This window comes from Rhinopithecus roxellana, chromosome 14, assembly GCF_007565055.1.
Source record: "Rhinopithecus roxellana isolate Shanxi Qingling chromosome 14, ASM756505v1, whole genome shotgun sequence".
NCBI classification, from domain to species: Eukaryota; Metazoa; Chordata; class Mammalia; order Primates; family Cercopithecidae; genus Rhinopithecus; species Rhinopithecus roxellana.
Genome location: NC_044562.1, coordinates 57,747,605 through 57,773,056, shown reverse-complemented (window position 1 = coordinate 57,773,056; position 25,452 = coordinate 57,747,605). Strand labels below are relative to the sequence as shown.

Below are 25,452 nucleotides of genomic sequence, written 5' to 3'. Positions count from 1 at the left end.
GAGGGACTGACCAGGCCCCTGGCCCCCCAGGGACTGTCCAGTGAAGCCCAGCCCGGATGCCCATGGGGCCGTGTTTGGCCAGAGAGCCTGGCCTGTCCCTGCAGGACCACCCTGGAGGTTGTCCTCAGGAGTGGGGGTGAACAGAGCACAGGCGTTTCTCTAGGAGGGCTCCTTTAGAGTACAGGTGCCTCTGCTTCTTGAATTTCGCCTCTGAGGAGGTAGCCTGGGCCCTCAGCCCTCTCTCGGCAGCCCCAGGGACAAACATGCTGGTCCCCCAAGTTGGCATCCACCTCCACTGCCCAGGCCCCTGTGGTCTTGCTGGGCAGGTTGCCTCCCAGTCTCCTGGGCTGGCTCCGAGAACCCGGGTCTCTGAGAGACTCAGAGATGTACCCGTCCCCAGAGGACCCTGAACAGGGCAGCCTTTCACGTGAGGGCAGCCACTCCTGCTGCAGGGCCCACCTTTGTGGCTGTCCCTTCCCCAGAGGGACCCCTGCCAGCATCAGCTCAAGGAGGTCCCAGCTCAGAATGAGGAGCCCCAGAGGGAGTGGAATGGGGCAGAAACGCTGGCATGGCTGCCTGCCAGGCACCTGACTTCATCTGAGACCCCGGGAGGCCCAGGCTCAGAGCCACAGAGCTCTGGGTCTGCAGGGACAGCCGGCCTGGAGGTGGCAGACATGGTCCTGCTTCCCTCTCATTGCCTCACCTATGGGAAGCTGCCCTGCCCTGGCATCCCAACAGCTCCTGGCAGCCTCCGGGGTGGGAAGCTGTGGGCAAGCTCTGCAGACCCGCTACCACGCACGCGGACCGGGGCCTGCTCTCCTCCAGACAGGGTGGCTGGCGGTCCTTTCCGGTTCCAGAGGGTGGGAAACGGTGCAGCTTCCTGGGACAAGGGTGGGTCCATAGGCAGATGACTCTGAAGGGCTCTAGTGGGAGTCAGACCCCAGGAGGACTCACAGGTGCAAGGCCAGGAAGATGAGCTTCCTTTGCGCTCAGGCAGGCAGCGTCCCTCCCCAGGCCTCAGTCCACCACCTGTGACAACCACTACATTCTTTGACAAATGTTTTTAAAAAGCCATAGTTCGTGAGTCCAGATCAAGGGAGACCAGTGATCCACGTGCTGCCTCTGCCTGCCGTGTGTCCAGCAAGCACACGGCTCCCGTTGGAGCGAATGCGGGGGATGGGGGCGTGTCTGGGGGGAAAAGGCCAGCTCCTCCCAGGTGCCGTTGCTCAGGTAGACAGTTTCACCCAGGGCGTCTCCAGGTCTCCGGGGAAATCTGCTTCCAGCCAACAGCGTTCCTTTGTCCCCATAGCAACAGGGTCCTGCACTCCTGTTTCCAGGGAAACCCAGCTCTCAGCGTCCCGATTGCCACAGCAATGCCTACGGGCTCAGTTGGCCATACTGTCTCACCCACAGGGCGAGGGCAGCTGGGTGCCCAGGCTTGGGTCGCAGGACTGCAGAGCCAGGTGCCACACAGGTGTGGGGCCCGTGCCCCAAGGAAGGCCCTGGCCAGTTGGAGGAGATTTGCCGGGGAGCAGAGCCCGGCCTTCTCTGGGGTCCTGTGTTCTAGGCTGCAATGAGCTCTGCCTCCAGTGAACCTGGCAATGGGGATGCCTCCCAAAAGCCCCCATTGGGGCTGGACGTCGTGATCCAGGTCAGTGGGGTGGTCTCTTCCCTTCTCCCTCCTGCGAGCAGGTTGGACATGGCACAGAAGGGGTGGCCAGGCGGGACCTTCCTGGTTCCCGGGGCACTTTCCACTTGCTCACGTGTTCGCCTCGAGCGTGCAGGCAGTCACGGATGCAAGCAGGCACACCTGTACGCACACACCGGCAGCCTCCAGCCTGGAGAGAAAGCCTGGGGGGAGAGAGCTCTGGGCCGCTGCTGGCTATGGACGTTCAGGTGGCCAGCGTCCCTGGCAGCCACAGGCTTGCAGGCTGCACACCAGGGTGGGGACAGGCAGACAGCCCTCGGCACTGACATTCTGGGACCTCTTTCACTGCCCTCCCGTGGCAAAGTGTGGGGGCCAGCGGGGCCTCCCTGGGGCAGTGTTCCCGTTGCTGCACATTTGTGGGCAGTTGTGGCTTCCAGATGTTCTGGTTCTGTCTTCATAGCACCTGGTGTGTGCAAACAGTGGCTGGGAATTGTCCCGTGTCCCTCTCCCCTGGCCTCCCTCCTTCCCACAGCCCAGCCTGCCGTCCCACCTCAGACATCCCTCCTCCCTGAGCTGCCATCACCTGCTGCTGGCCCCTGCAGCCAGGCCCCACCTCCAGCAGACCCCTCGGGATCCCAGGGAACCCCTGACGAACTGGCCTACTCGCGGTTGCTTGTTAACCCGGCTCTTAACATCTCAAAACTATGCCACGGCAGGCTGACACGGCCCTATCCAAACAGCACAGGTCACCTGAAAAGAGAGGTGGCCACAGCTGGTGCAGGTGACTGAGTGACAGGGTAGACACAGGATTTGCTCACACACAGGGCCGCACGAGGACTCAGGGCAGGATATTTGAATCAGGTGATGCAACGAGACAAAGCGATGCCATGGGGTGACCTCTACCTCCTCCACCTGGGGTGACCTCTGACCTCCACCTCCTCCACCTGGGGGTGACCTCTGACCTCTACCTCCTCCACCTGGGGTGACCTCTGACCTCCACCTCCTCCACCTGAGGGTGACCTCTGACCTCTACCTCCTCCACCTGGGGTGACCTCTGACCTCCACCTCCTCCACCTGAGGGTGATCTCTGACCTCTACCTCCTCCACCTGGGGGTGACCTCTACCTCCTCCACCTGGGGTGACCTCTCACCTCCACCTCCTCCACCTGGGGGTGACCTCTACCTCCTCCACCTGGGGGTGACCTCTACCTCCTCCACCTGGGGGTGACCTCTCACCTCCACCTCCTCCACCTGGGGGTGACCTCTACCTCCTCCATCTGAGGGTGACCTCTGACCTCTACCTCCTCCACCTGAGGGTGACCTCCACCTCCTCCACCTGGGGGTGACCTCTACCTCCTCCATCTGAGGGTGACCTCTGACCTCTACCTCCTCCACCTGAGGGTGACCTCTACCTCCTCCCCCTGGAGTTCAGCCAGCTCGGCCTGGGTGTCGGCTCCATGAGTTCTGCGAGCAGGGCTGGTGAATGCAGGCTGGAGAGCTAGCATACTACATTTACAGGACACTTGCCGCCCTGTGAGGACTCTCATCCCCTCGGATGTCAGGAAAGCTGAGGCCTAAGGGTTGGAGGGAGCTGCTGTGGTTCGTGGCTGGTCTGAGGCCGGTGCTGCCACCAGGCAGGGGCATGAGCGCCGTGCAGATGTGGCTGAGGGATGCTTTGCCTGACCCCAAATTCCCACTGTCCCCGGGAAACTCATCTGGAGGCTACACAGGCCCCAGTGAGGTCAGCTCTGCCCGCCCTACCGACACCTGTTATTTTCGCTGGAGTGATTGAGATCTTGATGCCATTACCCCAGAGTGAGCAGGCAGCAGACGGGCGCCAGATGCCCAGATCAGCTGTCCAGATGGGCGGCAGAACCGTAGGGATCCTCCACCCTCTAGCTACAGCCTGGGAGACCACAGGGCCTGGAGAAGGCTGTGACTTGAGGATGCAGGAGCCTGCCCCGTCCGTGACTAGGGATGGTGGCTATGGACAGACGGTGAACATGCTCCCAGGCCGGGAGGAGCCCTCTGACATCCTCTACCTCCGGCCCCAGCTTCTCTCCCCTCCTCTGGAAGCCCCCCAGCAACCTCTGCACAGCACCCCAGAATGCCCCCCACCCCAGAATGCCCCCCACCCCAGAGCTGGAACTGGATTTAAGGGGGCAGGCTTGGAAACTCTCAACCTCTGTCCCTGGGGTGAGCAAGTCAGACATGCGGAGCGCAAAGCCCCCTGAAATTACACATGAATTGGGGGTATCTGTGACTGCTTCGAGGGGTGGGGGGTGTGCCCTTCCTCAGAATCTCCCGCATCCAGACCCACAGCTGATGGAGAAGCACGGTGCACAGATTCCCGGCCGAGGAACCCAGCACAGGAAGTCCAGTTCCCTCAGAGCTGGGGGCTCCTCAGACTCCATTTCTCTGGGCTTGAGTTTTGATTCATGCTAGTTTTTTAGGAAATTGTCTATTACATCTAAATTTCCAAGTTTATTGGCAAAAGTTGTTCACAATATCTTCCCCTGTCTTTCGGGTGTCTGCAGGATCTGTGGGGTGACCGGCTGGCCCTCTTTGCTGGGGGGGCTTGAGACAGGGGTTTCCCAGGACTCCAGACAGCCTTGGGTCCGGAACCCAAGTGCCGGGCACAGCGGGGAGGAAGTGGCTGTCCTGAAGTGGCACCCCCTTTCTCGTTTCTGACGCTAGCCGCGTGCTGATCCTCCTCATAGCGTTCTTAGCTTGTGTTTCACTAACCTACATATCCATTCTTCCTTTGCTTTCAGTTTATCTGGGTTTGTTCTTCATCTAACTTCTGGAAATATGTGCTTGATTCATTGATTGTTCAGCCTTTTTAAAAATTTCTTTTTTCTGGCCGGGCGCAGTGGCTCACACCTGTAATCCCAGCACTTTGGGAGGCCAAGGCGGGTGGATCGCTTGAGGTCAGGAGTTTGAGACCAGCCTGGCCAACATGGTGAAACTCCATCTCTACTGAAAATAGCCGGGCGTGGAGGCGGGCACCTGTAATCCCAGCTACTCAAGAGGCTGAGGCGGGAGAATCGCTTAAACCCAGGAGGTGGAGGTGGCAGTGAGCCGAGATTGTGCCACTGTACTCCAGCCTGGGAGACAGAGCGAGACGCTGTCTCAAAAAAATAAAATAAAATTTTTAAAAATAAAAATAATTTTTTTCTCTTTAAATTGTGGAAAAGTACACATAACATGAAACTGACCATTTTAACCATTTTTAGGAAGAATTCTGCAGCACTAAGCACATTCGCAGTGTTGAGCAACCATCACCACCATCCATGTCCAGAACTTTTTTTGAGACAGAGTCTTGTCTTTATCGCCCAGGCTGGAGTGCAGTGGTGCGATCTCGGCTCACTGCAACCTCCGCCCTCCCATCCTCAAGCAATTCTCGTGCCTTAGCCTCCCCAGTAGCTGGGACTACAGGCACACACCACCATGCCCAGTTATTTTTTGCATTTTCAGTGAAGACAAAGTTTCACCATGGTAGCCAGGAGGGTCTTAAACTCCTGACCTCAAGCACCGTGCCCGCCTCGACTTCCCGAAGTGCTGGAATTACAGGTGTAAGCCACCACACGCAGCCCCAGAATATTCATCTTCCCAAACTGAGGCTCTGTCCCCGTTCGACATTCGCACCCCATTCCCCACTCTCTCGGCCCCTGCCATCCTGCTCTCTGGCTCTACGAACTTGGTGACTCTGGGAGCCTCGTCTAAGGGGATCAGATGGCATTTGTCCCTTCATGGCTGGTTTATTTCACTGAGCATGACACCCTCGAGGTCCACCCATGTTGTAGCAGGTGCCAGCATTTCCTTCCTTTTTAAGGCTGAGTAATATTCTGCTCATGAAGGGACCACCCTGTGCTTATTCGTTCATCTCTGAATGGATGCCTGGGTGGCTTCCGCCCGTTGGCCGTTGTGAAAATGCTTGCTGTGAACCTCGGGGTACAAATATTTCTTCGAGCCTCCACTTTTAATTCTTCCGGGCAGATGCCCAGAAGTGGATGGCTGGATCGCAGAGAGTCTACATTTACTTTGGTGGGGACCCATCATGCCGTCTTCCACAGCCACCGCACCGTCTTACCTTCCTGCTTCTTTTCCTCTCTGATGTACGCACTTCCCTCCAAGCAAGGTTTATCTGTCCAAACTGTTGTTACTCACACCACTTTTCACACCACATGTGTGGGTTTCTCCTGACACCAGCCAATTCTCCAGCTCTCTGGACACCATCTAGCCATCCTACAATTCAATCCAGTTCGGACCCTAACCATCCAGAGCTGGCACAGACCCACAGTTTAAGGACTCGATCCCATAAAGCTGCCCCACCTCAGATGCCAATCACAAGTCCTAGGCCTCCCGTATTCTGTCTGACCGGCTATGAATTAGGGGTTCTGACAACTCCCTGCTCAACTTGATAATTTGCTGGAACAGCTCACAGACCTCTCAAAGTGACGTTCCCATTTGATTACCTGTTAATTATAAAGGACACAACTCAGGACTAGCCAGAGGGAGAGGTGCCCAGCTCAAGGTATAGGGGGCAGGGACGGAGCCTCCAGGCCCCTGGGTACACCCACCACCCACAGCACTGCCTCGTATTCAGCAACTCAGCCTGCCCTGTGGTTTGGGGTTTTTATGGAACCTTCATTAAGTAGGCAAAATTCATTTAATCATTGGCCATTGGTGATCAGCTCCAGAGACAGCTCCTCTCCCCTCCCCAGATGTCGGGGTGTGAGGCTGAAAGCACCAATGCTCTAATTGTGCCCTGGCCTTTCTGGTAACCAGCCCCTACTTTGTGGCTATCCAGGGGCCCCAGCCATCAGCCGTGTCCTAGGCCAACAAAAGACACGCTTATCACTCAGGAGATCCCAAGGGCCCAAGTCTAGAGTCCCCACCACAGGACAGGAGTAGTGGATGGTTTCCAAGTGGCCAGGCCATGGTGCCCATCACCGAGCCCCACACTGTTACAAGCAAGCCAGAGGCAGACGCTCAGCCCGTCTCCAAATCTCCCAGGCCACATCTAGGTCTTGTCAGGCACAGCCAGGGCCACTGTGCTAATGACACGGGTCCATCCTCCCACTCAGGAACCCCTACCAGCCCCGTGGTCCAAGGATCGCATCCCACAGTCCTCCACACAACATTCGAGGCCCTCGCAGTCTGGCTCCAGGTTCCTCCCCACCCCATTCACTCCCATCCCCACTGGCCCTCTCCCAGGCCCTGCATGGCTCCCTGGAGACACACCCCCTCCACCTTTGCTTCCACAGCTTCCTCCACATGGACACAGTGCCCAGGCTCACTAGCTGGTAGGTTCTTTCTTATCCCACCTCCCCCAGGAAGCCTGCGTGGGCACCAGGGACACAGGGACAAAAAGGAAAGACAGCGTCCTTGCCCTCCTCTAGTTCCTTGTTCTGGGTCATTTTGCTGTTAGTGATTCGGACCTCAGGCAGCTGCGCTCTTAGTCTTCTGAGCAGTGCACTGCATCCAAGCCTATCTGTGTGCCAGGCATTGTGTTGGGGGCATAGAAGGGAATGAGAAGTTTTCTCTCCCCATCCACAGTCCCTGCCTCAATGCCTGGCCGGGTCCTTCCTGCAGGGGTAGCCGAGATTTATCATCACCTGAAGAGCAAACTGACACCCACAGAGGCATGTTCCCGCTCCTGGGTGATGCCCAGGCCCAGAGTGTGCTCCACAAACACGGAGACTTAAACTGAGCAGTTGCTGAAATACAGCATTTTGGAGGCCAGGTGTTATCCCAGGCACAGAGAAGCTCTTTTTCCTAAGGAAATGGAGCCTGGCAGGAGGCCACCCGGCCCAAGGCCCTCTCTGCGGCGGGCCAGGCTGCGGAAGGACGGCAAGCAGACGTCCGGTGGCTGGACTTGGCCAGAGGCCCTGTCTTTAGATGCGTTCTCCAAGCTGTGCCTGCTCCTGGCAAGGCCAGACTACCCCGCCCGGGGATGCTGGGAGGGCCATGGAGGGACCGGGAGGGAAAGGCAGCAGCCACAGCATGGCTGGGCTCAGAGACAGGAGGAAAGAGGCTGCTGCCCGGCCCAGAAGCTGCCTGGTTCCCTGCCCTTTGCTCAGGCTGGGGAGGGGGCACACAGGGGAGGAGACCTGCAGCAGAGCCAAGTCCAGATGCCGCCACTGGGAAGGCTCATCAGTGACCACCCTTGTGCGCGAGTGGGGGCCCAAGGCTGGAGTCCCAGTCCTAACGCTGCTGCTGAGCAGGTGCCCTTGAGCAAGTCTCAGAGGTGCCAAGCCTCACCCTCCTCACCCATTAAGGCGGAGGCCAGAAGCCTCCAATGCAGGTCAGGACAATGGCTGTGAAAACGTTTGCAAGTGGAGAGTGCGGAGAACCCTGCGGGCTGATGCTGGCACGTGCCTTCACTCTCGCAGACAGACATATTTCATTTTCCACTGAGCACTGGTCCTTGATGCCGTCCAAACCCCCAGGCCCAGCCTCCCTTCTACAAGAGCAGGACCTGGCAGTCCCCTGCAGCGCTCCTCGCGGCCACACGGGGGCACTGTTGGAGCTTGGGGAAGGCACCCTCCACCCTCTGGCTGGGAGCTGCCCCCATCTCACCCCTCACTCAGGGGGTTCGCCCTCCACCCCACCCCTCACTCGGGGGTCCATCCTCCACCCCCTCAATGAGGGTGACCCAGGCTGACCGAGGAGCCTGCTGGTGGGTGGGCGGGGGTCCCAGTGGACATGCTCCCCCTCCCTGCCCCCATCCTGCCCCCAGCTCAGGCAACTGTCCAAGCAGGATGGGACAGCAGGGGTGGTGAGGTTGCTGAGGGCTGGTGGGGCCAGTGCCCCTTGGGTCTGAGCTTCAACAGGCCCCTGACCGTCCCTGCTTCAGGTGGCTTTGACGAGGGTTTGGGGATTTCGCTCTGGGGCTTCTGACCCCTGACATCATCTCCAAGGTCATGCCCCAGGCGCAGGGATGAGAATCAGTGCAACAGTGTGGCCTCCAGATGAAGCCAAGACTTGGGTTGTTCGGTGCAGGCCTAGAGTCCCTGTGCCCTCCCTGCAGGTGGAAGCCTTTTGCAGGCAGTACAGGCTGGCAGGTGCATTCTGGCTCCAGCCCACGCCAGTAAAGAGCTGGTGTCGTGTACCTGGTCTCAGTTTCCCCATCTGCAGCATAGAGTATGATAAGGCAACCTCCCGGCCCCCCATTCCGGGATCTTGGCCAAGACCCCGGAATGGGGAAGGGGTATAAGAGGAGAGGCCCTGGCAGCGGCCCCGAAACCCCTGGTCCCCAGCAAGTGCCAAAGTGCAGGTGGAGCCCTGGATCCACAGGGGGGTTCTGAATCCATCAGAGGGTGGAGGTCATTTGCCTCCAGGCAAGATTCCAGCAGCTTGCATTTCCCAGGAGCTGGTGGCCAGTTGGGGGCAGGCAGCCGAGGCCGCACGTGGTCCATCCACTGCACCCTCACAGAGCCCCAGCCCACGGCCCTGGGACCCAGGAGGCCCTGGATTGCCAATGCTCCCATTTCACAGATGGGGACATGAGGTGGGGGGTAGCACACCCAGGGTCTCTGTTTATTGGTGGCATAGCAAGGAACCCAGTCCAGCTCTCTTAGAGGGGAGCCTTGCTCTGACCCTGGGGAGGCAGAGATGTGGGGAGCCCACATTTCCCCCCAGGTTTGGCTGTCCCTCTCCACATAACCAAATGGGGTGGTGCAGCGGTGAGGACCCGCTGGCTCTCCCTGCTGGGCCACCCCCTTCAGGGCCAGGATCCGGTTGAGCAGGCCAGCTGCCCCTAGGGTAGCTCCACGCAGGGGCTGTGACCTCCCTGGGGTCTTTAATGCAGGTTGAGTTGAAGAGGGTGCTGGGGGCAGGAGGAAGATACACCGGGCTCAACTGTGAGTCTGGAACCTTAAGGGAAAGTGACCTCCAGCCCTGGGGTTCCCTGCCACAGCGAGGCCTTCTAGAATAGAAGCCCCCGACCCGACCTGGGCCCCAGCCTGGGCCCACCCCTCAGAGGCCCCGGGCAGGAAATGGGCAGGCCCAGAAGGACCCACAGGCCGCGGAGGGAATGCCCTGCCCGGACCGCTGGTGCAGGTGGCAGCGCGGAGCCCTGGGGAGGGGCCTCGGGAGTGAGCGGTGCGGACCCTCAGGACCACCCTGGAGCCACGGGAAGGAGGCAGCTTCGGGTGGGTCCCAGTCGCTTAGGTTGGTGGCACAGGCCTCCGGACACGCCGACCCCCACCTCCCCTCCCCTCCCCTCCCCTCTCCTCCCCTCTCCTCCCCTCCCATTCCTGGCTCTCTCCTGCTTGCTCCTTCCCTCAGCCCTTCTCTCCTCCGGAGGTTCTGTGGGGGCGGCGCTGCCCTCACACTCCAAAGTCACGCCCCTGCGCCCCCTCTGCGTCCCCCCGCGACCCCCTGCTGGTCCCCTCTGTCCCCCGTGCCCCCTTCTGCGTCCCCTACCCCCGTGCCCCCCGCACGCCTCCTGCGTCCCCCGCGCCCCCCGCGCCCCTCCACGCCCGCTGCGTCCTCCGCCCCCCTGAACGCCCCCTGCACCCCCGCGCCCCCCGCGCCCCCCTCCGGCTCCAGCTGGGCCGCGGCCCGTTGCAGGCACCCGTCCACAGATGGAACCCATTACGCCCCAGCGCCTCTCGGGACGTCCCGCTAATAAGTGACCCTCTGTAAATGTTAGGAATGAGTCAAGTTTACGCCACGCTGCTGCCTTCCCGTTAGCGGGTGGCGCCGCTGATGCCCGGGGGAGCGCAGGGCGGGAGCTGCTGAGCAGGCGGAGGGAGGGCGGGGCAGAGCCCTTCCAGGCCTGGGGGGTTGAGCGTGGCCTGACGGTCTCTGATCAAGGAGCCTGGGGTGCCTCTTGCCACCCTGCTGGGCCTCCATTCTCCGCTGTACAAAATAAGGGGTTTAGAACAGAATAGCGGAGCCCCTTCCGGCAGCTCTCCTCCTGGTTGGTGGTCTTGGCACCTGGGTCCCAGCTGGGCCCGGGAGGAAAAGCAGGGACGTCCCTCCCCCTCCCCCACTGGGCTGCTGCTCCCAAGGGGGTCCCATTACTCCCTCCAGAAGAAAAGGCAGTGGGGGAACCTGCAGTGCAGGGAAACCGGCAGTGAAGACGCCTCCCAAGACCTCCCAGGGGACTGAGATGCAGACTCTGGTGCATTTCCGGACTCTGGAGCTGTCCGGAGGAAGGCTGGCTGGCCCCAGACCTCCTCTCACACTGGGAGGCATTTGCTGAGTGGCTGACCTTCACAGGGCAGCAGGATCAGAATAGGGCCTCTCTAGGCACCATGCTGAGCCTGGGTCGGTGGTGACTCTCCAGCCCTGGCAAGGGGGGCTTAGATCTTTGGGTTGCAGATGGAGGATGAGGCCTGTGTCCAGGAAGCATCCGAGACAGCCAGGACAGCACACACCAGGTGCAGAAGGCCTGGCTGGGGTCAGGAGGAGGGCCAGGGTTGGGGAGCAGGGCACAGCCACCAGCCCAGGCCTGAGGTCAGAATCCAGGGATGCAAGCAGGGTCTCAGGCAGGGCCAAGAGAAGATGGGAGGCAGGAGGCGGCCAGGTGGTCACCCACAAGGGCCCTGGGCAGGAGGACGATCCGGGAGGCACAAGGTGGGGGAGCTGCTCTGTGAACCCCAGGGAGAGGGGTCCTCTGTGCTGACGTGGGAGCCAGGCAAGGAGGACTTGAGCAGACTCCGGAGTGTCATGCTGGAGAGCCCCTAGGAGTGGACATCCCCTCCCAGCTTCCCTGGCAAGCATCCGGTCACCCTTTAGCAGTTAATTCACTGCCTGAAATTTAGACATCCTTAAGGCAGCAGGCCAGGGGACAGCTGTGGCCTTGTGTACTCCTGCGGGATCCTGCCTGGGCTTCTGCTGACTTGGCACAGTCGACTTCCGTGTTCACAGGGCCCTGTGTGTCCTGCCCACAGTCAGTAATCTAGTCCACCTGGCGGGAGTCCCCTGCCCTGGTGCCTCAGCCCTCCCCAAGCTGTGCCCTTGCCCAGCAAAATGCCATTAGGGCCCAAGACCCTCAAAACCAGGCTGGGATACCCAGGACACCCAGGCGCTCCTGGGGCAGAAGGGCAGCCACTCAGCAAACACCTCCCGAGTGTGAGCTCGGGTCCTCGGCCTTCCTGCCCGCTTCTGGGCCTATTGGAGTCTCTTCCCTGGCAGTCGGCTTTCATGAAGGACCCACCTGGGAAGGAAGGCTGTCCTCGCTGCCCTCACTGCCCCGGCCCATGCAGCCCTCTGAGGGCAGCCTAAGGGTGGGAGTCCCAGACTCTGCCCAGAATTCATGGCCTTGGGAGGAGAGGGCGCCACGGGCTCTGCTCATCCTCAGAGCCTCAAGCATGCAGCCCCAGGCCTGCCCACCCGCCCAATGCACCAAGCCTGTGGAGGGGCAGCGGGCAGCTGAGCAGAGAAAGATGGGTTCAGCCTCAGCCCTCCAACCAGTCCTCAGCCCCCGCCCCACGCCACACACACACGCTGGGCTCTGTGACTGCTGCATGAGATCTAGGTCCCTCCTCTGGCCCCACCGTGCAAACAAGCTGTGAGACCACCTGCTCCGGGTGGGCGAGGATGTTGGGTTTCTTATGGAGCAGAGGCAAAGGCTCTGCTGTCAGCATCCCCTAGGGGACCGGTGACCACTTAGCCAGCGCTCAGCCCAGCCCCCACCAAGACAGGGCAGAGCCCCAAGTGCAGTACCTGCTGACCTCGGCTGGGTGTGGTCCTCCTCTCCGGAACCTGGGGACAGGCACAGCCCCACTCCACAGGTGGAGAACTAAGGCATGCCCCTGAGTGACCTGCCCAGCCTCACCCTGTCCTCTGCAGGGCACTCCGCTGCCTTGGGGTGGCCCTGTGGTGGCTCCATTCAGTGGGATTGTGGGGGGGTGCCTGGCAGCTGCTGGGGGCTGCCATCTCCAGATATCTCTGGGGGTGTCTTTCAGAGACTGGAGGACGCCATACTGAGTCCCACGGCCAGCAGGGAAGACCGGGCACTGACCGTGCGTGGGGAAGGCCGGCGGGCCTCACCCACCCCCGTACCCGCCCGCATCCGTGAGATCGTGGCCGGCAGCCTGAGTGAGGAGCCACCCCAAGGTGACGGTATGGGGGACAGTCCTGGGCCCGGGGCTGGCCCCACCCCCCACAGGGCCACCCTCAGGGGCATCACATCAATACCCACAGGGCACTCAGCAGGGCCTGAGCAGGGCTGCCTCTGTGTGGCACCCTTGTGTCCACCTGAGTCTCTGCTTCATTGGTGTTGGTTTCTCCCTCAGCATGGAAATGCTAGACACGGGCACTCAGGGAGCCCAGGCGCCCACGTCCCGAGCTCTGCCCTTCCTGCACCCGCCCCAGGCCCCTGTGCTGCCTCCAATTGTCCACCTGGCGGCTGTTCAGCTCCAGGCCGCCTGTTCAGTGTGTGCCCAGGACTCCTTTGCGCGTGGGTCCCAGGGATCCCTCTCTCCCAGGATCTGTCCGGCCTCCTGCAGGCCCGGGGAACTGGCTGTGTGTGTATTTACAAAAGCACCTTATTATTCGGGGACCAGGTCCCTTCCCCCAGAAGCAGCAGGGCTCTCAGCTTCACAGACAGGGCGAGTGCCCAGCGTTCAGGCCGCCCACATACTCTGCTGCCATTGGTTTAGGGCTCGGCCTGGGCCTGGGTCTGCACTGGGGTTCCCGGTACTCTGAGGTGGTAGGATTCCAATTAACATGAGAGGAAGCGGGGCTCAGAGTGTGAAGTCTGCCTCCCTATGTCAGGGTCCCCGGCTCAGAGCTGGGGCCCCTCCCAGGAGATGCGGGCAGGTCCAGCAGCTGGAGCCCGGTGGCCAGCCCAGGGTCCCACCATGGAGAGAGGGCACAAGACTGAGTGCGGGTGGGCCCTGGTCTGGCCACCCAGGCTGAACCAGGTACCGTGCAGCAGGGGTACAGGAGCCGACAGCCACCATGGCCCGAGTGCAAGAGGAGAACGAGCTCCTGCAGGAGGAGCTGACCCGGCTGGGGGACCTGCTGGCCCAGGCCAGTGCCGAGCGAGATGAGCTGGCCAGCAGGTGCCGTGTGGTCAGTGAGCAGGTGAGTGTATGCAGTAGACTCAGCACAGGCGGGAGGGGGCAGCCTGGCCCTTGGTGAGGGGTCACTTTGTCGGGCCTGCAGTCAGAGCCTGGGACCATCGGCAATTTCTAAGACTGGGAAAGACAGAGTGTCAGCCACCGGACATTCAAACCCTGGGCAACAGATGAGGAAACTGAGGCAACCGGTGGGATAACAGGCAAGAGGTGGGAGGCCAAGCAGCACCTGCCCAGGCTGTTCCCTGATGCCCAGCATGTCCCCGAGGTCTCGCAACCCAGCTTAGGCACTGACTGGTCCCTGTACCTGCCCAGGAGCCCTGTGGGGTGGCCTGGCGAGTCCTGACCCACGGAGCCCAGTGCTCAGCCCAGCATCAGCACAAAGTGGGCACCTGCATGGCAGAGGACAGCAGGCCAGCGGGCACCGATCCCACCCCCAGACGGAGCTCACAGAGAAATGGCTCCACCCCAGCCTCCTGACCCTTTCCTGACAACTGAGGCTGACTGGGACCACTTGGACCTCAGAAGACAGGGAAGGGGCCAGAGGCAGGGCTGTATCTTTGGTCCCCTGGTGGCTGCGGTGCCTTCCAGGGTGACCTGTGAGGTGAGCGAGGGGCATATTTAGTCACAAAATGTGGAGCTGGGGAGGGCCTCCCATTGTGTAGCCAGGGAAACCGAGGCAGAAAGATCAAGAAACCTGCGAGGCCAGAGCCTCTCTCCTATGTCGGCTGCCCCAAGGCACGCTGGCTTCTGAGGCAGGACTGGGTAAGGAGCCAGTGCGCGGAGTGGGGTGTCCAACCCACCTTGTGGGGGCTCAGGGCCCCTGCCACACCCACGCCATCTTCAGAGCCCCCATGGTTCTGCGTGGCAGGTCAGATGACCCCACTTTCCAGATAAGGGAGTCAAGGCTCAGAGCCAGCCAGTGATCACCCAGGACACACCACCATTACTGGGGCTGAGACCTGAACCCCTGAACCAGATCTGGCCCCTTCTTAGCCACGTGACCAGTGGCCAGTATCAGGGACCAGTGGGGTCCCCAGTGGGCCTCGCCTTCTGGAAGGGTCCTTCCCAGGACCGGCGATAGCACCAGCCCCATAGGGGTGCCCTCAGCTCTCCTAGGAGCCCACTCTCTGCTCCCCACCCAGTTCTATCACGCCCTGACCCCCCACGGGAAACACGTTTCCATTGTTGCTAGCACCCCTGGGAGCCCCTGAGGGCAGGACCTGGGGTCTACCCCACCTGATGGGGGCCCCAGCGCGTCTGTGAGCTGCCAGCTCTTCCTGGGAGCCCCTACAGCTGTGGGGAGGCCTTGGGGGAGACATCTTCCTAGCACAGGGTGGGGAGATGTTGGGAACAGGCCGCTGGGAATAGAAGCCGCAGAAATGCTGCCGACAGATTAGTAAGCCGCATGAGTCAGATCCGAACGCGCCAGCAGCCCAGTGCACGCCAGCTCCCAAGTGGCTCAGCAGGCAAAGTGTGGGTGCCAGGAGGCTGGGCCTCACTCCAAGTTACCCCCAAGACAGGGGGAACGGGGTCTGGGTGGCCAGAGTGCCTGAGCTGGGGTGGCATCTCCATCCTGGGGTGGCACCCCCAGACCCACCCGGCTCTTCCAGGGTCTTCCAATGCCCCCTTCTCTTCCGGCTGGTGGCTGAGGAGGGGCCCCTCAGCTCTCCCATGCGTTCAGCCCTGGCACAGCCACAGCTGAGGCACCAGGCCTGCTGCCTTCCCCTCCACCCTTCTACCTGGGCCATCCTTGGCCCTTGATTTCCTGGGCCTAAGTTCAGTCTTGGCCCAGTGATGGCGGAGTGGCCCTGGGCAGTGGGCCCACATCATGGTGGGTGTGGTCCTGCACCCTGTAGGTGAGGTGCTGGACTCAGGCAGGAGGCCCAGGTGGAGGGGAACCACACTCACTCACTCTCCAGGGGCAGCCCCAGAGACAGCCCAGTGACTTTCCATCCTGCCCCTGTGTGCCTGAAGCAAGCCCTGAAACCCCTCCCCCTGCCCTGACGGCTGGGCTGCCCGGGTAGCTGGGGCAGTGGGGCCTCAGTTCACCCATCTGTAAATGAAATGTGGGCAGTGCCCCAGTGGCCCCTAGAGCCGTGCCCCCACTGGGCCACCATACTCACGCTGTCCTCAAGACCTGATGGGATCGGCACATCAGTGCAACCCAGCGTGCCCCTGCCCCTCCCCTCCTCTGCCAGCTACGGGCACTTGGCACAGGGCAGGAGGCTGCCTGTCAGGTTCATTGTGTGAAAGGGCCTGGGCCTCACCAGACCCAACCCCAGCCCCTGCTGTGGGGCCCCAGGGAGCCCTCTCTTCCCCACCAAGGTCGGCTTTGTGCCCAAGATGCCCCTGCCCCTGCCTGGCGGGTTCAGGAACAGCCAGACCAGGTGGGCTTTTGCTCTTCCCCAGCTGCAGGCCCGGTTGGAGACCACCGAGGCTCAGCTGCGGAGGTCGGAGCTGGAGCACAGCGTGGATCTGGAGGAGGCCCTTGGCCGTCTGGAGGTTGCCGAGGAGAGGTGAGGCCAGGTGGGGGGCAGTCAGGGCTCCAGGAAGCACAGCCTTCCCCCCGAGAGGCAGTGGGCCCCTCTGTACCTTGAGGGCTACCGACAGCTCTTCCCAAAGCAGCTGTGAGTTCAGTTTCCCTGTGGGAGTCAGCCCAGGCCTCCACAGCAGGGCAGGGGGCTGGAGAAGGCGCGGCTGGGCACGGGGACTTGAGTGGCTGGGCAGTGTGGGGGCCTGCAGGGCGCTCCCTCTTGCCATGGGGAGAGTCCAGGCCAAGTGGAAACAGTGAAACACTCAGCCTCCCGGGCTCAGCGTGGGCCTCTCACGCGACCAGGCACCGCCATCCTGGCCTCCGAGAGCAGCTCAGCAGCAATCCTATTGTAGTAGCAGTGTGACGACTGTACCCATTGCTACCAGACCCCTCCCTGGCTCCACACCCCAGGAGCAAGGGCTGCTCACCGTGGGGGATGGGGCTGGTGCCAGCCTTCCACATGGCAGCCTCTCCACGCTCTGCCATCCTCCCTGCCACGGGTCAGCCTGGCTCTTGAATAACAGGGAGGGATCGGCAGAGAGGGAGAGCCCCCCCACCCCCGCTGTCAGTGAGCGCTGACATTAGGACCCTGGCAACAGACCCAGGCCACGAGCCACACCTGATTCCCGGGTGTGGATCACCCACTCTCACACCCTGAGATGGTGCTGACGAGGTCACGCCTGGGCTTACTGAGGGGGCCACTGCCTGGTCCCACCCTGCCCGCACTAACCCAGCCCCCACACTAACCCAACCGCACCCACACTAACGGAGCCCCCACATTAACCCGGCCCCCCACACTAATGCAGCCCCCACGCTAACCCAGCCCCCATGCTAACCCAGCCCCCATGCCAACCCAGCCCCCACATTAACCCAGCCCCCCACACTAACACAGCCCCTATGCCAACCCAGCCCCCACGCTAACCCAGCCCCCACACTAACCCAACCCCACCCACACTAACAGAGCCCCCACATTAACCCGGCCCCCCACACTAACACAGCCCCCATGCTAACCCAGACCCCATGCTAACCCAGCTCCCACACTAACCCAGCCCCCATGCTAACCCAGCCCCCATGCTAACCCAGTCCCCCACACACCCAACCCCATCCACACTAACGGAGCCCCCACATTAACCCGGCCCCCCACACTAACCCAGCCCCCCACACTAACCCAGCCCCCATGCTAACAGCCTCCCACAGTAACCAAGGCCCACCAGTCTCCCAGACCTGGGCAGGTTAAGTTGTTTGTAGAATATTGCCACATTTGGTTCATCCTCCAGGAATCTGGAAAAGGAATCAAAGGGCTGAGAAACTTTTGAAAACCGGTTTTGAGGGGGAAGAAAAATAACCCAAGAGGAGGCTTAGGCTGATGGGCAGAGAGGAGCAGTGAGTGAACCACAGCGGCCTGAGGGGGGTGCCGGCCCCCGAGGTCCACCCACCTGGCAGACTTGCACCCCTACTGCTGCAAGTGTGGACCTACTTGTGGCGGGGAAGGCCCCAGGGTACAGCAGAGGCCGTCCCCCACCCCGGGCAAGTCCAACTCCCTCTCCGGGTCACCCAGCCCCGCGAAGGGCACCTCCCTCCCATCCCCTGGCACCTTGTCTCAGGCATTGAGGGGTGGGCAAAGTTTGTAGAGGCAGAGCCAGGAGAGCTCGGGGCAGGAACTTGGGGGAGGACAGAGGGCAGATGTCTCAGGAAGGCGGGAGGGCACTGGGCTGGCACCTGGGAGAGCCACCTTGATGCTGGCACTCGGTCTAGGGGTCCCTTGTGGGGCCCATGGCAGGTAGGGGCAGAGCAGGGGCTGGTGGGGCCCATGGCAGGCAGGGGCAGAGCAGGGGCTGTGCACCTGAGCCGGGATCAGTTGGGCCAGAGGGTTTGGGGCTCCATTCAAGCCCCTTGACTTGGGGACTCTGAGCGCCTCTTAGGAGAGGCTGCCTACCCCGGCCACTCCCTGGGGGCTCTCTGTCCAGGAGCACTGGCCTCTGCCAGGTGAACGCGCTCCTGCGGGAGCAGCTGGAGCACATGAAGAAGGCCAACGACGTGCTGGCCCGGGAGCTGGCTGGGACAACGGGCAGCATGCAGCGCCTGCAGGGCGAGCTGGAGCTGAGGCGCTGGGCCCAGAGACAGGTACTCCCCCAACCCTTGCCCACCCCGCGGCCACCTGTCTGGATGCCTATGCCTGGGTAGCAGGCAGGGACCTGGTGAGGGTGCGCTGGCTCAGCAGCTGTCCCTCTTGGGGACAAGGCCACAGTTTCTTGCCACACCATGTCCCCAACCTGGCTTGGCCACAGCAGTCTGTGGAATGAGGGACTCCCTGGTCCACCCCTAATGCCCCCCCCCCCCACCCAGAGAAGGAGGGCAGGGCTCTGAGAATGGGGCACTGGGGCCGCATCCCGGCTCTGGTGTGGACCACCCTGTTTGGAGAGGCAGGTTGTCGCCATAGGCCCAACTCCTGGCCAGACTTCAGGAGGGGGGAACCCTGGAAGGAGCCCGGGGCTGCACCGCTGCTCATGGCACCTGGCCGTGGCTCCCCAGGTCCCCCTGTAGCCTTACTCACTCCAACTTCTGAAACCCTGAGGCATGCAGGGGGTCAGGGCACAGGGTTCCAGGCACCAGCCCCTGTGGGAGGGAGACGTCCAGGTGTTCATGCCCTGCTCAGATCTCTCCATGGTTGTGGGATCCCCTGAAGCTGCTATAGCCTTAGGTAACGCGGCTCTCCAGTCAGGCAGTCCCTGAGGGCCTGAAGGTGTTCCCAACAGCCCTCCAGCAAAGGGGGCCTGGACGCCCAACCCCTGCACGCTACAGGCACCATGGGCAAGGATTTCCCCAGGAAGAGGGGCCCCCCGGAAGATGTGCTGTGCCAGGCGGAGGCAGGAGCCGGAGGGGCAGCCGCAGTTCTGGCCTCAGGCTGCCTCTACAGACGTCCCTCAGACAAGCCTGTCCCAGAAGGGCCGCCACTCACCCCCACGGTGGCCAGGTCCCAGCCCCGAGCCCCGCCACAGCTGCTTCTCCTAAAAGGCGGATGTCAGACAAACCAGCCGAGGTTTACACCCTGAGAGGGAATGCCGGCCCCTGCAGAGCATCAGTGGGACCGTGCTATCAGCCAGGAGTCATCGCCTGTGCTAGGCCTGCTGGCTCGAGGCATTTGAGCAGATCTCCTGTTCCCCCCAACTGCCTGATCCCCGTCCTCGTCCTCAGACCGCAGGGCAGGTCATCTGATGAACACAGGAGCTAATTCCGCTGTGTGAGAACAAATGCCGGAAGGAGAGGGTCCCTGAGTTCAGTTTGGCATTCAATCACCCAGGTCTTTATTTTCCCTTTGTCCTTGAGAACTGTTCTCACTGGTTGACAGCTGCTTTCTCTCGGCACGTTAAAGATCTGCTTTCTCCTTCTCCTTCCACTGCTGCCGTTGAGAAGTCAGCTTCCAGGCTGCCTGGATTCTGACTGGCTCCTTATCAAGGTAACGTGTCTTCTCACCTGGCTGCTCTTAAGACCCCTGCTCTGACTTGGTGGTTGTGCCATGTCCCTGTGTTGGGTCTGTGTGTAGATTTATTTGTTTATCCCGCTTTAGGGTTCGTGGAGCCTCTGCGTCACTTGTTATTTTTGGAAAGTCAATATTCTTCAAACATTGCCGGTGCTCACCACCCACCTCCCCTCCTCTGAGCTCCGGCTAGATGTGTGTTAGCCATTCTTTTTTTTTTTTTTTTTTTTTTTTTTGAGACGGAGTCTCGCTGTGTCGCCCAGGCTGGAGTGCAGTGGCGCGATCTTGGCTCACGGCAAGCTCCGCCTCCCGGGTTCCCGCCATTCTCCCGCCTCAGCCTCCGAGTAGCTGGGACTACAGGCGCCCGCCAGGTCGCCCGGCTAGTTTTTTGTATTTTTAGTAGAGACGGGGTTTCACCGTGTTAGCCAGGATGGTCTCGATCTCCTGACCTCGTGATCCGCCCGCCTCGGCCTCCCAAAGTGCTGGGATTACAGGCTGAGCCACCGCGCCCGGCCATACCCTGGACTATATTCTAGATAATTTCTTCAAATTTCCATCTCTGTCTATCAGTTTTCTCTTCTGATGTCTAATCTCTGTTAAATTTGCCTACTTAGCTTAAATATGGTATTTTTCATCGCTAAGAGTTCTGTTTGATTCTTTCCCATATATTAAATAGCTTAGTCTTGACTCACATTTTCTTTTTTTCCTTTTTGAGACAGAGTCTCGCTCTGTCACCCAGGCTGGAGTGCAGTGGCAAGATCTCAGCTCATTGCAACCTCTGCCTCCCGGGTTCAAACGATTCTCCCGCCTCAGCCTCCAGAGTAGTTGGGATTACAGGTGTACGCCACCGCACCTAGATAATTTTTGTGTTTTCAGTAGAGATGAGGTTTCACCGTGTTGACCAGGCTGGTCTCAAACTCCTGACCTCAGGTGATCCGCCCGCCTCAGCCTCCCAAAATGCTGGGATTACAGGCGAGAGCCACCTCGCCTGGCTTCTTAACTCACATTTTCAAGCCTCTTATTTATTTATTGGAGCATGTTAAAAATAGTCTTTTTGTAGCCTGTGTCTGACTATCTAATATCTGAAATTCTTTAAGGTCTGGTTCTGTTGTTTCTGCTGATTTCTGATCATGGTCCTTTGTTTCCTTGTGCCTTTGGTGATTTTTTATTTTTTAACTAAAGAGGGGTGTCCCATCCAGAGGGTGTATGGCCAGGTATGGGTTCAGAGAGTTGTGCCCTCGGAGGGTATACAGACAGGTGGAATGGGCACAGAGGGGCATGGCCTCCAGCGGGTGTATGACCAGGTGTAGTGGGCACCAAGGGACGTGTTCTCTGGAGGGTGTATGGCCAGGTGTTATGGGCTCAGCTGGGGGGAACCTCAGGTGTGGGATCAGGTGAGGGGTTCAGGCAAGCTTCATGGAGATGAGATGATCTAATACTTGAAGTTCTTCAAGGTCTCGTTCTATTGTTTCCGCTGGTTTCCGGTCATAGTCCTCTGTGCGAGTTCTGGAGAATGGGCAGGATGTGAGTGCTCTACCTGAAGGCAATCTGGAGGAGCAGGGGTGGGGCTGTCACAGGCAGGGAGAGGTGGTAGGAACACAGTAGACCCCTGAGTTCCAGAGGTCGGCGAGCAGGAGAAGGTGAGTGCAGGGCCTAGCAGGTGGTGTGGAGACTCTGAGACTCCTGGCTTTCAGCTTAGCTCCCTGCAAGGCTGGAACCACTGAACACACACGGTTCCCCATTCCTGCCCCCAACACAGAGTCCTCCCACTCTGCTCCGTTACAGCCTAATCACTGGCCTTATCTCAGCAGTGACTTCCCACCTTCCTCCCTGCTGAGCCTTGGGCCCCAGCACTAGAAGCATCTAACTTCAGTGGCTTCTCCAGCCTCCTCTCTGCTGAACCCCAGTGCTAGAGGCTTCTAACTTCAGTGGCTTTGCCACCCTCCTCCCTGTTGAACCGTGGCCCCAGTCCTGAGGCTTCTAAATTGCTTCTGTGTCCCTGGCACCTTTGAAGTGCCAGACCAACACCTGGACATCTTCAGGAGCCTCCAGAGTAAGGAGAAAGACTGTACTGGAGAAAGGAAGCCCATCCTCTTCCCTCAGAGTGGGAGGGTAGGAGCCACGTGCTGCAGAATTGTCTCCCCCATGCCTCAGCAGGGGACCGGGCCTGGTTCTGGAGTGTTCTGAGCCTGAGCAGTTCCTGAGAGTAGCTGGGGAGCTGAGACTGAGTCAGCACCTTCTCTCTTCAGGGGCCGACGAACCCCACCCTTCTACCTCCATGCACGCAGGCTGGCCTGGAAGGGCTGAATGTGGTCATATCCCCAGGTCATCTCCTGGAGAGAGGCACACTATAGCCCCAGGGTGGGGTTGGGGGAGCCCACGGCTCCTGTGCCTGTGAGATATGGGGGCTTGGGATGCTGGGTCCACTTCCAGCCCCCATGGAGGGGGACACGGCACCTGGAAAAGAGTGGGCTTCGGGGAGGGTAAAGGCGCCCCAGCCTGGAGTAGACAGGAGGCCTCTTGCTTTCAGACCCAACCAGGGGGCCTGGGGAAGCCCCGGGACCTCCTCCTCCTGTGGAGACAGGCCGTGGTGCTGGGGACAGACCTGGCGGAGCTGCGTGCAGCCACTGAGAGGTGAGTGCTGGCTGCCCCACCTGGGACCAGGCACCAGGCTGCAGGGAGCTGAGGCCCCCTCGGAGAGGGGGTAAGCGGTGCCTGGGGCGGGCCCTTCCGTGGGTGCAACAGCCCTGGCCTGCCGGCTCCTCTGGCTGGGCCTCAGCCTGGGCAGTGGGAGCAGTGATGAGGACGGCCGAGGAGGGCAGTCGGGGAGAGGGACAAACAGGCCAGGGAGGTAGGTGGGGGACACCAAGGAGAGATGAGAGGAGGGCAGACAGGACATTGTGGGGTGGGGGACACCTACCCAGAAGGAGCTTCTGTGGTCTGTCCAGCCTTGCTGGGTGCCACACTGGAGGTCAGTCCTGGTACCACCCCGCTAGCCCTTAGGTAGGTAGCAGCTCCTTGCACAGGAAGAGTCAGGGGCTCGGAAGGTCGATGACTCAGTGAAGGCGGCTGCAGTCTGGCCCCGCCCCTGCTCACTCCTCCCCAGCTGCCTTCCTGGCATTTGGTGACACATGGGAACAATCAGTGCTATGCAGAGGGGGCTTCTCCTGAGGATGGCCAAGGAGGGGGTCCTCTGTGGGACTGATGGGACCAGGCCCTCCCTCTGCAGATAGGTCCTGAGTCAGCCACAGGTGCTGCCCTTGTCTCCCAGGGGCCTCGCCGACCTGCAGGCAGACACGGCCAAGACAGCCCGCCGCCTGCACACCGCCTGCCTGAACCTCGACTCCAACCTGCGACTGTCGGCCAGCAGCACGGCCAGCACCCTGGGGCAGCAGCTTCGGGACAAGGTTGGGGAGATGCTGCAGCTGCAGGTCCGCTGGGACGCAGAGAAGGTGGCGCTCCAGGCCAGGTGGGCGCCCAGGGTCAGCAGGCTGGCACAGGGAGGGCCCGGAGGGGTGGGACCCATCCAGCCTGCCCAGCAGCTGTGGATCCCAGATGTGGTCACACCGTACCAGGGGAGGTGGGGCCCTGGCATCACTGGTGGTGCACACTCTTCAGAATCACCATCCCAGTGGCTGCAGGGCACTCCCCTAATGCCCGGGAGGCAGGCACTGGGCTTTCCTACAGTGAGGGTTTCAGGAAGCACAGCAGGGAACTCACTGGGTTTGTGTCCTGGGGCTCAGCACCCAGAACTGGAGTTTTCAGGACTTGAAGCAGGGCACATTATTCCAGGGGAAGAGCTCACCTTAGGTAAATTGTTTAAAAACTGAGGCAGGAAGAGGGACCAGGCCTCCTCCCACCTCACGTGAAGGGCACCCACACCCTCTCTGGGGTCTGTGAGCCTCGCCGTGACTGTGGAAGATTTCAGACCCACCACCCACATCGGGGGCTCAGAGGTCTCTTGAGGGCAGCTTCAGCAGAAAGTGGGGAGGTGGCTCCCCAGTGGAGGTCTAATCTGCTGGCCGTGGGGCCGACGCCTCACAACCGGGGATTCGGGGCCCACTTGGCCACAAACACCCTGCCAGGCTGCCAGGCAGAAGCCCTCCCTACCCTCAGGGGGTCTAGCTGAGTCAAACACACCACAACCTAGCCCCAAACGAGCAGGACAGGACGTGGGGGCCCAAGGGCTGCAGGGGCAGCACACCAGGGCCTGAGCCACAGGAAGGGGGACCTGGGGTCTTTAGTAAGAAGGTGGGTCCTGGGAAGGAAGGAACAGTAAAATCACTTATTGTTAGACTGATGGTGACAGGTGCTCCAGGCGGAAGGACTGGCCGGACAAAGGCCTGCAGTGGGCAGTCCCTCTGTGGTGCCATAAGGACAGGGCAGAGCCTCGGGCAGTCACTGCATCTGAGGCTGGAGAGCTGGTCAGGGTGTGGGCCTTGACTTCTGAGACCGTGGGAGCCACTGAAGGCTCTGTGGCTGGAGAGACAGGTGCTCAGACCAGGGACGGAGGCCACTTAGACAGAGGCATTACCCAGCCCCGGTAGGGGGGGCCACTGCACGGAGGAGTCTGGGCAGAGCCAGGGCATGCTTGGGTGCCCATCCTCTGGGCCCTGCCCTTCACCCTCCCCCCCATCCCCAACTCCTCCCAGACTCTCGGAGCAAACGCTGCTGGTGGAGAAGCTCACAGAGCAGAATGAGCAGAAGGCGAGGACCATCGCCGCCCTCAGAACCGACCTGCAGAACCTGGTTGGTGGGTGGGACGGGAGTGGCTGTGTGGTGGGGGTCTGTCTGCCACAGGAAGCCTGGTGCAGTGGTGGCCTGGGGGGGCGGCGGATGGCCTGCAGGGCAAGGTGGGGTCCCTGCAGTGCACTTTGAGGTGCATCAGGAAGGTGCGGCCCCTCGCCTGTCCTCCCAGTGGCGAAGATGGAGGTGGCCCACAGGGACCCTCAGGACTGTCTGCATGGTCCCCATCAAATCATGGCCCTGTGCTCTGGGCCTTTCTATCCCTTCCTCTCTGCACCTCGAAGGTGGCCCAGGAGGACGCCCAGTGCCTGGAGCTGTCACGGAGCAGCAGCATTGAACTGGGGGAGCCACGGCGCCCACTGAGGAGCCCCCAACGGCGCCCACTGAGGAGCCCCCAACGTGCCACATCCCCCCATCAAGGGGCGTCCCCACCACATACCCGCTCCCCGACCACCCTGGACCCTGTACTGCAGGCCGTGAGGGCAGCCATCGAGAGGCGGCGGCGGCGGGAACAGGTGGGCAGCCACAGCCCGCAGGATCCCCTGTCTCCCTGAGGGCAGAAACATGAGCCCCTCAGGCTGAAGGGTAGTTATGGGGCCTGCCCCTGAGCCCCATGGACCCAGGGAGGGGCTCCAGTGTGTGTGTGGGGGGTCCTTTTGGGGAGTCTCAAGCCCTGGTGTGCCTCAGTGGGCAAAGCTTGCCTAGGTCAGAGGGACCCACACCGCACCCCACCCGAGCAGGAGCTGTGCCTGCAGCTGGAGTCCTCCCAGGCACTGGCAGCCGGGCTCCGGGAACAGCTGTCCGAGTGCCGGCAGGAGCTGTGGGCTGCACAGAAGCTCCAGCAGGAGCGGGCTCGGGAACAGGCACGGGAACGAGAGGCCCTTCGGGGCCAGCTGGAGGCCCAGAGGCTCGAGGTGCAGCAGTGCCGGGCGTCCTGCAAGCTCCTGGGGAGGTAACGGGGTGAAGGGGTTGCACAGCCTTGCACAGGGAGTGTGGGATCCTGA

General features: G+C 61.2%; 1 protein-coding gene across 1 annotated transcript in view; it reads left to right on the top strand.

Moving 5' to 3' along the window:
• The first annotated feature begins 1,573 nt into the window (after nucleotides 1-1,573).
• The window catches only part of CROCC2 (ciliary rootlet coiled-coil, rootletin family member 2), a 78,385-nt gene continuing 54,506 nt past the window's right edge, over nucleotides 1,574-25,452 (top strand). Inside the window, 10 exon segments of the mRNA XM_030916117.1 lie at nucleotides 1,574-1,651; nucleotides 12,573-12,723; nucleotides 13,544-13,695; nucleotides 16,101-16,207; nucleotides 18,192-18,348; nucleotides 22,233-22,336; nucleotides 22,974-23,171; nucleotides 24,355-24,451; nucleotides 24,733-24,963; nucleotides 25,189-25,400. Of these exon segments, the coding sequence (XP_030771977.1) occupies nucleotides 1,574-1,651; nucleotides 12,573-12,723; nucleotides 13,544-13,695; nucleotides 16,101-16,207; nucleotides 18,192-18,348; nucleotides 22,233-22,336; nucleotides 22,974-23,171; nucleotides 24,355-24,451; nucleotides 24,733-24,963; nucleotides 25,189-25,400 (1,487 nt within the window).